Source organism: Chlorocebus sabaeus, chromosome 13, assembly GCF_047675955.1.
Source record: "Chlorocebus sabaeus isolate Y175 chromosome 13, mChlSab1.0.hap1, whole genome shotgun sequence".
Taxonomy (NCBI): domain Eukaryota; kingdom Metazoa; phylum Chordata; class Mammalia; order Primates; family Cercopithecidae; genus Chlorocebus; species Chlorocebus sabaeus.
Window position 1 is genome coordinate 49,920,013 of NC_132916.1, and position 17,482 is coordinate 49,937,494.

The 17,482-nt window shown below is 42.4% G+C and overlaps 1 protein-coding gene across 1 annotated transcript; it reads left to right on the top strand.

Moving 5' to 3' along the window:
* Window positions 1-3,854: 3,854 nt before the first annotated feature.
* HEY2 (hes related family bHLH transcription factor with YRPW motif 2) lies at window positions 3,855-15,445 on the top strand. The gene is made up of 5 exons (XM_008007158.3): window positions 3,855-4,083; window positions 6,009-6,087; window positions 6,216-6,299; window positions 8,662-8,743; window positions 13,319-15,445. The coding sequence occupies exons 1-5, from the start codon at window positions 4,001-4,003 to the stop codon at window positions 14,002-14,004; spliced, it is 1,014 nt and encodes a 337-aa protein (XP_008005349.1). The 5' UTR covers window positions 3,855-4,000; the 3' UTR covers window positions 14,005-15,445.
* The last annotated feature ends 2,037 nt before the right edge of the window (window positions 15,446-17,482 follow it).

The window sequence follows — 17,482 nt, forward strand, 5'->3', positions numbered from 1 at the left end:
TTGGAAAAGGTATTGAAATGTACAAGGATCTTGCCCTTGGCCTCCACTCCTAGGGCGCAGCATTCTCACACATTTTAAGGCGTTACCAGCTCACAAAAGCCTTGCAGTCAGGGAAGGCAGCCCAACAAGGCTGCCCACAGACACACACGTGTTTGTCACCTGCCCCAGCAATTGCAAATAGAATAGCTCTTCTCAAGGCAACCTGTTTGTCCTCCCTTTGAAAGAGAAGCCTGTGCGAATAATTATATTTCAGATGGGGCAAAATATTGGAATTTTCAATTTGGACTATGCACTTAGGCATCTCAGACTAACACAAAGGTTTCTAAATAATAGAGATGCCCTTATTTCACTGAGAAACCAAGCTAAAACTTTTAAGTGGTGTCACGTTTTGATGACTTTCTAAGCCTATCAAATACCTGAGTGGCCAACGTTTTTTAAGTAGCTGCAAGCAGCATCTCAAAGGATTTAGAGAAGCAACAAATAACAAAGTGTGACAGTCGGTCTTGGAAAACCAGAGGGCTCTAATGAAGCAAAAAGCAGAACAAGAAGAATAAAAAAAAATCCCGGTTCGTTCCAAAAAAGTTTTACAATTATAGCAAAGCAATCACTTCATCGGTTTGTGCAACAAAACCCAAAATTTGTGGGGCAAGATAATACTCGGCCAACATCGCCAAATTTATCAATACGGGTGTAAAAACTGTAACTTTTTATTAAAAGGGTGTGAAAAGAGTCGGGGAGGAGGAACAGGACCACTGAATCTGGCATTTCCAGATCTCTGCATTCAGCATCTCACTCCCACGCCATTAAGTTAAATAACATTTAGCACAAAACACAGGCTAGACCACCAATTTCGGGAAGGTGTCTTAGCCTTCCCTTCTCCATTCCCCTTAGATCTGCCGTCCTGGCCTTTCTTTCCTAATGGCATCTCCTTTCTAATAAAGTCCCTCGCATTTTTTGATGTAATTAACTCATGGTACAAATCCTTCAAAAAGAAAGAAAGGAAAGAACTGTGGTTTGCTCTGCGCGCGGACATCTTTTCTTCCTAAGCCTTCACTTTCGCTGAAAAGGTTGTCGCAGAAGGGCTGGGAGGCTTGGAATCCCGCCGTTCCCTCATTCTTTCTCTTTTCTTTCTCTTCACATACGCCTCCCCTACACCTCCCTACCCCACTCCCCACCTCCAATCCACTACCGTATTTAAGTCGGCGGGGGCGCTTTAAAGGGTTTCTTTCCTGCGTCTGTTCCTGTCTCTCTGACCCGAAACGCACTTTCAGTTACAACAGACAAGGCGCTCAACCAGGGGACAGGCAAATGGAATAACTAGCTGAGGGGGGATAAATGACCTAATGGAGAAATCTCTTGCTGCCTAATTGCTATTATGTTTTGCAGATAAATAAGCATATTCTTTTAATAGCGTTCAAAACCCTGAGCTCTCTTGCCCTATGCATTCTTCCTTATTTAACAGACTTCTATGGTGCTTACTATATACCAGGCGCTGTTTTAACTGCTTTTAAAATACGACCTTCTTTGCTTAAAAAATATTTTTAACAGATTTAAAATTCCTTGTGTGCTTTCGAACGTCCCTGCTATATTCTTCTTTACATATAGTACAGCAGTTAAGTCTTCAAAGATAAATATGGAAAAAAAATTAAACCAGTTGCTACTTAATTGCCAGCAAATCGTTTCCCTCTTTGCAATTTTTCGCAATCATTATAATTAAATACACTAGTACAGTAGCAAAGAACTGTTAGATTTTTTTTTTCAGTGATTTTTTTTTTCGGGTTTTGCCTCGGGCGTTTGGACGCGCCAGCTAATTGCTCGTGTGGCAAACATTAATTGCACCTGTGGGCATTTGAATTCAGAAAAACGTGCAGCCCTCACGGAAAGTTGTGACGGTGGAGCTCGCGCCTGGCGGGCCGCGGCGCGTTCACCTGAGGCCAGGAGGTACTGGCCCAGGGCGCTCGGGGCAGGGAGGTGGCAGGCAACCGGCACGCGTCAGGCTCGTCACCCGCTGGATTGCGGGGCTGGAGTGGGGACCGGGTCTGGGTGCTGGCCCGCCCTCGTGCAGCGGACCGGAGGCCCCGAACCCCGCGCCGACCCAGCACCCGCCCTGAGGCCGACAGGGGAGCTGGGGTTCACCGACCCCCGCGGCCCCGCCGTCGGGCGCGGACGCCATCCAGTCCCACCTGGCCCCGCCGAGTGTGTTCTTTGCCTGAAGTTTCAGAAGCCAGGATGGAACGATTCGGGTTTCTATTCACACGGTTATTGAACGCAAGGCGGCGGGGACCGCGCAAAAGAGATGAGAGTGTGGGGGAAAGGGGTTTCTGTTCTAATAAGGGCTAAGCACGCTGGCCGCAGGTCCTCCGCGCCGACCGGGCTCCTTCCTGCTCTCCCCCAGGCCAAACAAACCCCGCCAGGGTCCCGTCTTTTCCATTCGCGTCCTTTCCTCTTCTCCCTGCCCCACGCCGGGCTTGTGTGGACAGAAAACGGAGTGTCAAAGGGAGGCTCTGGGCCGATCCCCAGGAAGCTATGAATGCGTCCGTGACTGAGGGCTGTGGGGATCGATAGACGGACCTTTCTCAGAGGCTCTCCACTACGGACCAAGCGGCCCTGCCAACGTGTGGTTTCCAGCTGAACCCCAACCCAGCCGCCGCCTGTTTACCGGCACCGCCGCGCCGGGGCGGGCGAGCGGACCCCGGCGCCCCCAGCTGGGTCTCGCTCAGTCCCTGCCCTCGCAGACGCAGAGCGGGGTGGGCAGTTCAAAAGTCCTACATAACTTGGAGAGAACCAGCGGCTAGAAAACATGTTTTGAACACACAGCTTGAGTTTTACACAAGCCACGTTGTCCAAGGCACGAACTGTTGGACACGAATTCATACTTTAGAAACCAAATTTAATTTCCAAGCGCCAATCTTCACGTCCCGGACTCTAACTCTGCGGCTGCGAGTGCACACACCAGGGGGACTGGAGGGAGACTGGAGGCAATTATCTTGATAATCCAAGCTCGAAAAACTCGAACTTGAAAATCTACAATTATGTCCTGAAATGCCCGCGTCATTGATCTAGTCTTTCCTACCATCAGAGCTGACACAGCCCCAGTCCACGGGCTTCTCCGCGGAGTCTACGATCCACAGTCCCTGGGGGCCGAAGACCCAATGGAAGTAACTGATGGACCGCAAATTGGAAATCATATCTTGGCCGACCGACCTGATCGGGAAAACTCTCGTCCTTACATGAAACAGCCCCGAGGCCGCAGAAGTAGTCTCGGGAGTTGTCAGATTCAAAAGCAATTTTGATTTAAGGGTTTCAAAAGCCCAGAGGGCAAATGTGACTGCTCGGGTCAGCCAGTCAGCAGTTTTGGTCCAGACAGGGGACCATCGAGTGGGGCGGCCGGAGGAGCCGCGGCGCCTCCCTACGTCACACGCGCCTGCTCGCACTCTGCCAGGCGCTCGGGGTTATTCTTTACACTCAGGACTGAAACTTCGCCCGCGAGACCGCGGGGCGCGGAGAACAGAAACCCAAGGTCCAGGGCCCGCCCCCGCCGTGCCCGCGCGCTCCCTCGGCTGGGGTTAGCAAGACCGCGCTCACGCTCGCCCCGGCAGCTCCCGGCCGGCTCGCTGCGCCGGGGTCCCAGGTCCGCGGCCGCGTTCCCACGCCTCGGCCGGAGCCCGGCGGCAGGCATTGGTGAGCGCGGCCCCGCCCCCTGGTCCAGCCAATCGCGGGCCACGCCGACCAGCGAGGGGGCGGTGCCAGGCGGGCGGCAAGGGCCGGCGCGCGGGGGCGGGTGAGGTGGCCCCACCCGCGCGGGGGGGCGTGGCCGGCGCCGGCTGTTGCGGCCGAGCAGAGTTGCGGCGTGGGAAAGAGCCGCTAGGAGCCGACCGCGCCGCCGCTGGAGCCGCGCCTGCCCAGGCCCGGGGAGGGAGGAGGCGGGCGCGAGGGTGCTGCGCCTAGGTCGGCGTCCGAGCTTCCGGCCGGACTGCGCCCCGCGCGGTCTTTCGCCGGGATGAAGCGCCCCTGCGAGGAGACTACCTCCGAGAGCGACATGGACGAGACCATCGACGTGGGGAGCGAGAACAATTACTCGGGGTGAGCGCGGGCTCGGCGGGAGCGGCCCGCAGCTCGGGAGCTTGGGGTAGCTTTGTGCACGCGTGGCTCCCTGGAAATCCCGAGGCTCCCTCCGCAGCATCTGGGTGGAGAGGGAAAGTTTTGCCTGAGAAAGTTTGGTGGGCTCTGTCTCAGAGCGTGAGTTGGGATGGGGCAAGGGATGTGGGTTTTCCCCGTAGGGGTAGAGTGGCCAGGATGGGAGACGCCACTGAAAGGCAGAGCGCAGGAGTTGGCAAGGGAGGGTCCTGGCTGTCACAGTTGGGCGCGCGAACGGCAACGTCCCACTGAAACCGTATTTGGGGGCACTTTCAAAATAGATCAGGAGAAAATAGAAACAATTTGATTTTTTTTTTTTTTTTTTTTTTTGAGATACCAAAATCACAGCTTGATTTTTGGAGGAATTAAAGCAACCTGCGACGTCAAGGCTAAGTAGGTTGAACTTTGCAGGTTGACCGTGTGTGACTTGGCTAACGCAAGAGTGACAGATGTAAGGATCGGAAAGGGCATCATTTCTTTGACTGCTTGTTCTCAAGTCTGGAAGAGATCGGCGTCGTAATCACAGAAGCCAGACCTCCACTTTCCTGTGACAGAGGGAGATTACCGAGGCATTTTAGAGCCAAGGCGGGTCAAATGATAATTGCTTCTAATTGGCATCACCAGAAGCACCTTAATTATTTATCTGCAGCTGTCACTCAAAGAGGGAAATTCTTCCTACCTTTGGAAAACTGGTTTTCTTTCATATTGTTATTCTAATACATACAAAGCAAAGCCTGAAATCTGCAAGAGCAAAGATATTTACACGAAACCAACGGTTTAAGTATCTAATCATTAAAGTGTTGTGCAGTCTTTAAAAATGAGGTCTGAAAAACAGAAGCTATCACGTGAAAGGTGAAACCCGTAAAGAGGGGGTGAAAATGAGGGGGACAGGTAATTCAGAAATAAGATCCAGAAGTGAGAAGATGGGGTAATAGCAACCTGGTGTGTGCAGCATTTCTAAAATGAAAGAGAACAAATAACAGGAACCTGGGCAATTTGAGAACACAAAGAAGCATAGTATCCATGAATTATGAAGAGAAACAGATGCAAACTAGAAAAGGTTGTAAAAATTATGTGACCAAATAATACTCTGATAGAACTTTAAATGTAAAAGTATATTTTCATTAGTAAATCCAAGGTGAATTGCAGCTTCTAGAGATTTAAGCTTAGACAAAAGGCTGAGACACACCTACAGTTTCATTTTCAAAATAAACCATTCACCTAATAATGAGTTTTAATTTTCCTATCAGTGGCATATTTAGGGAATAATTTTGGAAGATTAGTATGCAGAACATCGAGTTTGTCGGGTTTTTTCCTGTTGCAATATATGACTAACTGAAATTTTGAAACAGTAGATAACTTCTATTTATTTTAAAGTTTGCACCTAGAGACAAGAGTTTGACGTATGATGACTGCACATCTGTTTAATAGTGGTGCTTAACATAACCCTGATTTGAAAAAGTGGCATTACTTTGTTCAGTGTGCGTGACAGGAGGGAGAAGGGAAGCTATTTGAGATTGGTTGACTTTAAAATATATGAGTGGAACTAGAAAATGCTAATACCTAACTTCTCACCCTAACTGCCCATAATTATTTCACTGGGAGACTTTCAAGTAAAAATTCTGGGACATTTTGGCCAATGGGTTAGCATCTGGATTACTCATTTAAAAAAAATTAAGGCGTAATTTTTACCTGAAAAGAGACAGCCGGGCTGAAAGCAAAGTCTGTTAAGAGTGAAACAAGAACTAAGAATAAAATAACACAGACTTGAACTGTGGAATCACTCTGAATATTTAATGGGTGCCACAAGTACCCAGAAGAAACTATTGTTATGTTAATACAGCACCTGACATACTCTTCTTATTTCATAGGCAAAATACTAGCTCTGTGATTAGATTGAATTCTCCTACAACAACATCTCAGATTATGGCAAGAAAGAAAAGGAGAGGGGTATGTGATTTTTTTCCCCTTTTTATTTCATGTAGCTCATACTAATGTGTAACAGTTATATTTTTCCATTTGAGTAATTTTATCATTTGTGAATTCATAAACTTTGGTTGTTTGCTTCTTTTGGATAGATTATAGAGAAAAGGCGTCGGGATCGGATAAATAACAGTTTATCTGAGTTGAGAAGACTTGTGCCAACTGCTTTTGAAAAACAAGTAAGCTATCCCCTCCCCAGACTCCCCCTCCATCCCACCCCCCCCCCCAAAAAAGCTCAAAACAATCTGATTCGCTCATCTGGGAATGTGGGTTCTTGTTAAAGCTCATTAAAATAATGGTGTATGTGCCCTGATCTGGCACAGAGCAGCTATTTCAATAAAATGCTTTGTTGTGGCAAAACTATTAAAAACATAATCCATCATGAAGTTGAAAAACATTTCCATTCTTTAGCTTATTTTCCCCTTAAGGGTAACAGTGTTCATGCTTTCTCTGTTCTTTCTATGAATACCAGTAGTGGTTTTATTTAAAACTGTGCTGTATACAGTATCCTTCCAAAAACAAAACAAAACAAAAAAAAGAAACCATTTTTTTCTCAAAGTGTTTTTAAAATGTAATCTTTTTAATTAGAAAACAATCAGAGCCCAAGAAGTACCATCTCTAGCTCTATTTCCTAAATAATAATACTAATAAAATTTATTTACCAAGCCATTTGCTTTCATTTTTAATCCCTGGCTTGGTAGAATGCCATTTGATTTGGGGCATCTTGGTAGAAGTTGGGTAAAAATGAAATTAATCATAAGTGCCCCTTTTCATAGTTCACCTATTCCTTTACCAAAAAAGAAAGAAAGAAAAAGACTTTGCACACTTAGAAAAGCAGAAAGCCAAATGTTTAAATCTTCTGTGGTTTTAGAAAAGTCACGGCTCTCTCCCTGCCGCAATGGCTAATGACACAGATTTCTAAGAGCATCTTTCGAAGGATATGGCAGCACGTCCTTGTTGAAAATACTTTCGATTTAATTCCAATAAGACGGCAATTGTTTGTTTATTCCATTTTGTTTGTTTACTTCATGAATCTGCAAACATTATAAAACAAGCCCTACAAAGTAGGGCTTGGAAATTATCCAGAAAGTGCAGTTTCAATTATTAGCGACTTTACTGAATCTACTTGTACCATTTTCATGGAAAAATTAAACACTGACCAAATACAAAACATAATATGCTACTGATTATACATTTTTAAGACAAGACACCCAATCTATATGCAGAGACTGTGTTTGATAAACTAAAAATAATGTGGAAATTGTAGTTTTGATTAGTAACATTTTCAGTGCCAATAGGCTTCAAGTGAAAATGCCAGTAATCAGTGATGTTTTTAAAATTTGGGAGTACTGAAATGTCTGCAGTGATGAGGCGAAGTCTGTTTGATTTTTTTTTTCTTGGTTTGTTAGATTTTTTTTTTCCTTAAATGTTGACTTAAACCTTAAAAGCAAACGTCAGTTGTTTGGCAGTTAGTTACCATAAACACAAGCTTTCCCATTTGCAGAGCTTGGCTACCAACCCTAGTGAGTTGGCCCTGTCACAATATGATTAGAAAAGTGTTCTTTAGAGCAGTTAAGTAACTCTGGCACTCTCACCGTATGTGGTGCTGATAATTTTTACAAAACAAGTAAAGTATAGAGACCTGAAATAAACTTTAGTGTCCTTAAAAAAGAAAAAAAGAGAACATTTTGGTAATTATTTAGCTCTTCCAGGAAATGAGAAGCCACCCACAGTCCCTGAGGCAGTTTGAAATGACACATTTGTATTTCAATTAGTTACTAGAGGTTTCCTTATTTTGAAAGCAGGGACATAAAAGTATATTTGCAAGACAATTTTATTAAGAACTATTTAAAAGGTTCACAAACCCTCAAGCATTTATGATGCTTCCTAGGTAAGTAGTAAATTACTGCTTCTTGTTTGTGAGCTTAGAAATTCACAGTGACACCTGCTGGTAATTATTGGAGGAAAAAACCGTAAAAGTCTTCCCTTTTAAAATTTTTGGATCTGCTTGAAATGTTCTAGTGTGAATACCTTATTTCAGGATTTAGTAGACCTGTGAAAGGACTTATTGGAATTTTCTATTTTAAAAAAATTTAACAATCAATTGCTAAAATTCTATTTCCTCCTGCAGTTGTTATGCAACTCCTCTAGACTTTGACTTTATAGAAGACTATTGATGCCCCATAATAAAACGTACTATTAACCAAGATACAGATTGAATGCAAAGTTTGAGATTTTTACAATTGAAATCGTTTTGCTGTGGTGATCTTAGGAGAATAATTATTCTTATGATTTTAAAAAGTCATTTATTCTAGTTTCTTTTAGTCTTTAAAAGTTAAAATGGCAAATAGTTATCATTAGGTATGACATTAATTAGTGGTTTCATGTAAAGTTTGAAAATAATTTGAAGTTTTCTGTGAAAAAATAAAAGTTGGAATTGTCTAGTGAGAGGGAAATTGAAACCATACTGCTAAATTCAATGTATAATGTTTCAAATTAGTTTCTGTAGGACATATGATAATGTATTATTTATTTATGAAGGGATCTGCAAAGTTAGAAAAAGCTGAAATATTGCAAATGACAGTGGATCATTTGAAGATGCTTCAGGCAACAGGGGGTAAAGGTAAGTAGATGACTTCATTTTTTTTTTTTTTTTTTTTTTTTTGCCTTTTTTACCTTTCTCTTTTCATATTATTCCCACTAATATTGTAAGGAAGTCATAGCTGAACAGTTCTTTAACAAGCTGAGATAGGTGGCCCCAGATTAAAGCCGTGGAAATCAATGCTAATGGCAGTATTGAACTCGTGGGAAAGAACTTCTGGAACAAAAGAAGCACTTGACCCTGGGCTTGTGTTTGCTTTCATAATACTGTGGGAGTAAAGCTTCATTCACAGCAGCCTGGTCAGAGATTTGTTTAGAACTTAAGAAGTGCATGCTGGAATCTGTACAGAAAGAACAAAAAACAAACACACAAACATCCAAACATAAACAGGAGGTTAGAGGCAATCCTTTTCTCCTCCTTCTCCTTCTTTCTTCCTACTCCTTCTCCTCCTCCTCCTTCATTAAATGAAGGCTAAGACTGAAAATAATTCAGCTATTCCAAAGGAAGTGACTCTAGAGTTATTTTCATTATTGTTTTCATATTTTGACTGGTCTTGAATTTAGACCAAACAGAACAGCTGAAGTGCAGGTAGGAAGCCTCTACACTAGAAGCCATTAATGGAGCAGAGTCATTCTTGGGGAAAGCAAACAGGGGCAGGCACTCCAGGTCCAGGGCCCTAGAGAGGTGTCCTCTGTACTGGATAGTGACTTAGGGAGGAATTGTCAAGGTAGTGAGAGAGGATCTCTCATCTCATGCTAAAAATAGCCTTGAGATCCTAGTTCACTCAGATTTCATTATCCCACTTACATATCACAACTTGGACTTGATTTTGCCCCTCTGAATCTTTTTCATCCTTCAAAGAATCCTTGGATATTCACCTTAGCCAAGGGTGTTATTCAGTACATTTAACAACTGAATAAGGAGAAGGTATCAGAAGGATTTAAGGACTCCAACTAAATCCTGGAGGCCTCCCCGTGCTCAGCATTAACCTTTTACTACACAGTATATGGGTCCTAGATCAGGGCAGAGGCAGGGCATTGGAGGGAAGCAACTGTTACCAGTATTTAATTCCTATATGGCCATACCATTGAGGATCTCTAGAACATCAGCCCTGATCTTAACCATCTTTTTCCTGTGTCTAGTAGGAGGGAGGGTAACCATTGTACAGAGAAGCCCCAATGGGTTGATTTATCCCAGATTGTACCTTCTCAAGGAACCATCCTGAATGATGGCATGAAATGCAAACATTCTTACATAACAGAAAAGATAACTGGATTAAATCACAGAAGCCAATGATCCATGTAGCTTGACCACTGCTGTGCCTCTGACCTAAGAAAAAAGTCTGGGCTGCACTTTGAAGGCTACACTAGCGGCATGAGCACCAAAGGCCCCTGCAGCCCCATGATGCTGTCTCTACAACTGCTACCTCAGGCTATTAGGATACTGATTGAATTAGTCATGCTACAAGAAAATTTGTTTGATTGCTTTACTTCCCTTAGCATTGTTAGCCACAAGTCTAAGTTTTCTTATCAGGGTTTCAAATATTTGGCATGAGCCGTACTTCTAAAGAGTAATATTGTTCTTAGGCTTTATTATAAAAACTAAGTTCCATCTTGGTTGCTATTCTTGGCCACCTGAACAGTCCTAAAATTTGTCCCAGAATAGTTTGTGAACAGATATTTCCAAGTAGGCTCCATCCACGTCGCCTGTCAGGTCATTGAAGCAGTCATTGCACTGGAGAATGGCCTTCAAGAAGGGAGCTGGCAGCCGGGAGTGGTGGCTCATGCCTATAATCCCAGCACTTTGGGAGGTCGAGGTGGGCGGATCGCCTGAGGTCCAGAGTTTGAGACCAGCCTGACCAACATGGAAAAATCCTGTTTCTACTAAAATTACAAAATTAGCTGGGCATGGTGGTGCATGCCTATAATCCCAGCTACTCAGTAGGCTGAGGCAGGAGAATCGCTTGAACCCGGGAGGCAGAGGTTGTGGTGAGCCAAGATCGCACCATTGCACTCCAGCCTAGGCAACAAGAGTGAAACTCCATCGCAGCAAAAATAAAAAGTGAAAAAAAAGAAGGGAGCTGGCAGTTTGGGTTAACATTGTAAAAGACTACCAATTGCCTCATAGTGCAGTGGTGAAGAGCATCGCATCTGTAGCTGGATTGCCTGATTTCAAATACTGGTTCTGTCATTGATTAGCTCTGTGACTTTGGGTAAATTACTGTCCCCTGGGAGCTGGTCCAGTTTTGTCATCTGTAAAAAGAGGACAGTTGTAGTCTCCATACTATATAACTCATAAGGCTGTCACAAGTTAATTTACTTAAGGCCGATAGAATAGTGCTGGCATAGAGGGAGTGGTATGGACACGTATGTCATTGTTGGCCCAACATCCGTGCACAAAAGGGAGCTACTTATCCTCAATTCCCTCTGAAGTCCACAATAGGATAGGAATTGCATAATTTATATTCCTTAAGATACAACAGAGAGCTCAACCATATATGACAACATAGCAGGCAAACCACAAATTTCAATTGCTTCATGACCAGTAATGAAAATTCTTAGAAGCTCTTGGGGCTCCAATTCTGTCAGTTCATTCTTTATGGTCTGTCTTGGTATGACAATAGTATCTAGAGAGGATTTAGTAGAATAACCTAAGTTTCAAAATCCTTCTGGATTTCTGGACTCTGTCTATTCTATTCATTACCCCTGTCTTTCTCTCATGGGAGTCAAGTCTACAAAGCCCTACAGAACCCTGAGGACCAAAATGTGAAATCTTTCCATGAATACCTCTTCTTCAGGAATAGCTTTTCATCCTAATCCAAGAGGCTCTATTTGTTAACTATGTCAGAGTCCTGGGATGATAACTATTTTTGCTGCTGATCTTCCATATTTCATGGTATTCTCTTGGTTTCAGCTTTGTACTATTGTTGTTTCTGTTTTAGTAGTGTATATATTTGCCACAAATATCTTTTGGGGTCTTCCAAATTGTTGGAATTTTAGCTTTAGGACTTTGGATATATGTGACTACTATTTCCGAAGTTCTTTGATTACAGATTAAGATAGTCAAATTTTTAATAGGTGATGAATAAACAGGTAATGCTTTGATCAGCAAAAACATAAACAGATAATGTAGTAAATGTTCTAGATAAAAATAACTGCTGGGTGTGGTGGCTCATGCCTGTAATCCCAGCACTTTGGGAAGCTAAGGCAGGAAGATTGCTTGAGATCAGGAGTTCTAGACCAGTCAGGACAACATAGCGAGATCTTGTCTATACTAAAAATCAAACAGATTAGCCAGGTGTGGTGGCACATGCCTGTAGTCCCAGCTACTCAGGAGACTGAGGCAGGAAGATCACTTAACCCCGGGAGATGGAGCCTACAGTGAGCTGTGATCAGGCCACCACATTCCAGCCTGGGTGACAGAGTGAGACCTTGTCTCAAAGATAAATAAATTAATAAATAACCTTGTTCGAATGTGATATTTCTTATTCATGTATATATACATACCCAAAATGAATAGACTAAACTTTTGATTTAGAAATTGCTTTTTAAAAAGTTGTCAATGAAAAATAATCTGTTTGTATATACCAGGTGTCACTCATTCAAAGAAGGCAACATTTCCCCCAAATGTCTGATTATTATTGTGCTCTACATGGGCACTCTGATAATTAGACATTATTGTTTTCTATTCTAATGTATTGTCTTCAGACAGACACTCAGATAAATGTGACCAAGATCTAACCATTTTTATGGTAGTAACCATAGGTATAGGAGTGCATGCATATACACTGACAAAATTAATACACATTTTTTTCTGGGATGTATGCCAAAAAAATGTAAGGACATATATTTGAACTTCAGAAAAACTAGGAGTTAACATACAGTATTTTCATATCAGGAACTTAGCCTTATATTACTGACAGAAAAATAAGATCTTCAAGTAAGAAACCAAATATTTTTTTAAAACTCATTTTGTTTTCATTAAATTTTTTATACAAAGTTATGACAAGATGTTTTCACTTTGTTGATAAAAAACATTGTGAGTCAAGAAGCAGTTATGAATTTATTGCGATTCTAGCACATTTCTAAAGTCCTCAAGCTGCTAAGATGCACTTGGCGTCTCTGTTAAAATGCCAAGAGAGTAAAGATGTTTCAGATAAGCCCTTTAATCTCCAACTCATGTGACAGAGACAGAGAGACTGGAACTCTGTATTTCCATGAAAAAGTTTCCTGGGGAATTTCACTATCCCACAATACAAAAGGAGAGACCCCATTTCTTTCTCTGGAAGTGTTTGAAACGCAGATGTTCTTAATTTTTTTCCCCACTGTGATATTTAGCTGCAAGAACAACTGCAGCATATTGCATTGCCAGAGTTGTGACACATGTGAGTGGCAAAGTATACCTTCTTGACTTCTGCACAAAATTAAAACCATAAATAGCTGGCAATATTTTCAGAAAGGATTATCGTTCCACTTCAGTCTTCTGAAGGACAGAGTGGAACATCAGTGGGTGGTTATTCTTAACTATACCATTTTCTCACCCCTACCTCCCCACTATTTCTCTCCTGTCCCCTACTTTGCTCAAACCCACTTTTAGGCTACTTTGACGCACACGCTCTTGCCATGGACTTCATGAGCATCGGATTCCGAGAGTGCCTAACAGAAGTGGCGCGTTACCTGAGCTCCGTGGAAGGCCTGGACTCCTCGGATCCGCTGCGGGTGCGGCTCGTGTCTCATCTCAGCACTTGCGCCACCCAGCGGGAGGCGGCGGCCATGACATCCTCCATGGCCCACCACCATCATCCGCTCCACCCGCATCACTGGGCCGCCGCCTTCCACCACCTGCCCGCAGCCCTGCTCCAGCCCAACGGCCTCCTTGCCTCAGAGTCAACCCCTTGTCGCCTCTCCACAGCTTCAGAAGTGCCTCCTGCCCACGGCTCTGCTCTCCTCACGGCCACGTTTGCCCACGCGGATTCAGCCCTCCGAATGCCATCCACGGGCAGTGTAGCCCCCTGCGTGCCACCTCTCTCCACCTCTCTCTTGTCCCTCTCTGCCACCGTCCACGCTGCAGCGGCAGCAGCCACCGCGGCTGCACACAGCTTCCCTCTGTCCTTCGCGGGGGCATTCCCCATGCTCCCCCCAAACGCAGCAGCAGCAGTGGCCGCGGCAACAGCCATCAGCCCGCCCTTGTCAGTATCAGCCACGTCCAGTCCTCAGCAGACCAGCAGTGGAACAAACAGTAAACCTTACCGACCCTGGGGGACAGAAGTTGGAGCTTTTTAAATTTTTCTTGAACTTCTTGCAATAGTAACTGAATGTCCTCCATTTCAGAGTCAGCTTAAAACCTCTGCACCCTGAAGGTAGCCATACAGATGCCGACAGATCCACAAAGGAACAATAAAGCTATTTGAGACACAAACCTCACGAGTAGAAATGTGGTATTCTCTTTTCTCTCTCTTTTTTGTTTGGTTTAAGGCAGCTCGGTAACTGACATCACAACTTTTGAAAACTTCATACTTGTTACCATTTAGAAGTTTCCTGGAAAATGTATGGACTGTACCATCCAGCAGTGCATCACTATGTCTGAATTGGGGAAGAAAAATGCCCTGACTGAATTATCTTGAGACTAGATGGGAAATATATAGAGAGAGAGTGAGAGAGTCATGTTTCATAAGTGCCTGAGCTTAGGAAGTTTTCTTCTGGATATATAACATTGCACAAGGAAAGATGAGTGTGGAGGATAAGTTAAAGGAAAAGGGCAGAAGTCTTGCAGTAGGCTGCAGACATTTTAATACCATGCCAGAAAGAGTATTCTGGTGAAACTAACAGGTTTTATTGGTCAAAATGACTGCTGAAAATAATTTTCAAGTTGAAAGATCTAGTTTTATCTTAGTTTGCCTTCTCTGTACAGACATGCCAAGAGGTGACATTTAGCAGTGCATTGGTATAAGCAATTATTTCATCAGTTCTCAGATTAACAAGCATTTCTGCTCTGCTTGCAAGCCCCCAGGCACTTTTTTCTTTTTTTTGAATGGCTCAAAATATGGTGCTTCTTTATATAAACCTTACATTTATATAGTGCACCTATGAGCAGTTGTCTACCATGTGCCCACCAGAGGCTATTGATGCCAACTTGAAAACCCCAGTTTGTAGGAGTTTGGTTTAATTTATTCAGTTTCATTTGGACTATTTTTATATATTTATCCTCTTCATTTTCTCCTAATAATGCAACATCTATTCTTGTCACCCTTTGGGAGAAGTTACATTTCTGGAGGTGATGAAGCAAGGAGGGAGCACTGGGAAGAGAAAAGCTACAATTTTTAAAGCTCTTTGTCAAGTTAGTGATTGCATTTGATCCCAAAGCAAGATGAATGTATGCAATGGGATGTACATAAGTTATTTTTGCCCATGCCTAAACTAGTGCTATGTAATGGGGTTGTGGTTTTGTGTTTTCGATTTTGTTTAATGACAAAATAATCTCATGCTGAAGTCAAGCACGTGAGAGTTTATGTTTAAAAGATAAGAGACACAACATGTATTATGCACTTCATTTCTCTACTGTGTGGAGAAAGCAATAAACATGAGAATGTTAAACATTATGCAAAATTATACTTTTAAATATTTGTTTTAAAATTACTGTACCTAGTCTTTTTGCATTACTTTGTAACCTTTTTCTATGCAAGAGTCTTTACATATCACTAATTAAATGAAGTCCTTTTTGACTTTTTTTTATGTGGATGAGTTGCTTTGCAGAAAAGTTTCCTTCCACTTTCTATGTGGAAAGTCGACATGAATTTCAAGAGAGGTCTTTATTTACTAACAATCCAAGCTATGGCTTTTCTTTGCGTCTTTCAAAATCATTTGATATAATTCACAGCTTGCCTGAAAATAACATTTATCTGAGCTTGTAAACTAAGCATAGGCAGGTAAGATACTTGGAGGCAAGAAATAATCAGTTTCCTCTGCCTTTTATTCTTAACTACAGTTCTTGGGAAAGTGCAAATTCAAGACTTCCAAATGGTATACCAAATATAGGATAATAAGCTAGAACATGTCATACATGTTGCAATTCAAAAAGATTTGTAGAGTGTTTTAAAGACGTCACATACATACATGATAGGTATGTGCATACATCCTAATGATAAATCCCTTGTGCTTCAATGACAATTTTGTTTGTTGCTGTGGAAGTTTTATGGGTATTGCCTCTGCTTCAGTGAGGCCTAAATAAACCATCGTAGAGCTCCTGAAGCTATTGGGCCAAACAACATGAAAAGAATGAAAGTGATTTTTATTATGCTTATTAATTTGTTCAAAGGAAAAAGTAGGAGGGCTTTTATAGTATTCTGGTTTTGAAAAAATCAAGCAAACAGTTTAATTTCTGTCTGTAAGTGGGTAATGAAAAGGTCGGGGGAGGCAAAAGCAAATCACCTTGTTTCTCGTGTCTATAAGCCCTGTGGTTCTTATATTTTCAGTTGGCTCTAATAGAATGAGATAGCAAATAAGAAAATTGATTTCGTTGTCTTAGGTGTTTACTTTATAATCACGATTTGTGGACAACGGCCATATAATTTTTACTTTAAGATCTACAACCTGAATGTATGCCGATTGTAATGTCAGCATTCAGAGAACTTTTCCTTTTTTGAAATGTAAACTTGGAGATCAGGAATTTAAAATTTATTTGAATTAAATATTTTCAAGATAAATTTCTTTCCTCCTTCCTTCCCTCCCTTTCTTTTCCTTTTATTTTTCTTACATTTTGTATTACAGGTTATATATGTATTATTATTATTATTATTTCTTTTCTTTCTCTTTTTTTCTTTTTTGAGACAGGGTCTCTGCTCACTCTGTCACCCAGGCTGAAATGCAGTGGTGTGATCATAACTCACTGCAGCCTCGACCTGCCGGGTGCAGGTGATCCTCCCACCTCAGCCTCCCAAGTAGCTGGGACCAAAGGCATGCACCAGCACACTCGGCTGATTTTTGTATTTTTTGTAGAGACAGGGCCCTACTATATTGCCCGGGCTGCTGTTGACCTCCTGCGCTCGATTCGTCCACCCACTTTAGCCTCCCAAAGTGCTGGGATTATAGGCATGAGCCTTCATGCCCAGCCAGATTATTATTTTTCAATTCCACTGACTTAAGTATTTGCAAATGAACTTGCAACATAGTTAATAAGAAAGTGTTCCTAAAGATAATCATTGTCAGTAATTCAATCATTTCAAGTTAATTATGATCAATGTTTCATATGATTGACTTTTAGCATCACGTATCACTGTTTATATCCTGACCATCGGAGGTTGCCATCTCCCATCCAAGTGTTCTGTGAAGGTGGTATTCCACCTTCAGATGTGGTAATTTTCATGTTTGCTACCAAAATAGAAAAAGTGTCATACCCTTTAAAGTTATTTTAGGGAAAAAGAATTTTCAGGGTTTGATTTATTGATGGTTGCTTTTATTTGTGTAAAAGTCCCAAAATTAACTCAAAGGATTTTTAACAGGATAAAAGGAAAAAGGGAACACTTTTAGAAATTTGTGTTTTCCCAACCGTTTAAAGCTATGTGCGTGACTAATTAGAAGTTTTGTTTAAAGTTCACATCAGTGAGCCAGAAGCTATTTTTTTTTAAATAACTGCTGTGTGCCCAGCATTGCACCGTATATGTTGAGTTTTGCATGGTGTGTAGTGGCACATCAAAGTATAATCCTATAGACTGATAATGATAGGTATGACTGCCACCCTAGCTATTCACAGGGATTCTCAAAA

Coding starts and splice junctions, on each gene's coding strand:
- HEY2 (XM_008007158.3), top strand. CDS start 4,001: ATGAAGCGCCCCTGCGAGGAGACTACCTCCGAGAGCGACATGGACGAG. Junction 6,300..8,661: donor CAACTGCTTTTGAAAAACAA/GTAAGCTATCCC, acceptor TTATTTATGAAG/GGATCTGCAAAGTTAGAAAA. Junction 8,744..13,318: donor TCAGGCAACAGGGGGTAAAG/GTAAGTAGATGA, acceptor ACCCACTTTTAG/GCTACTTTGACGCACACGCT.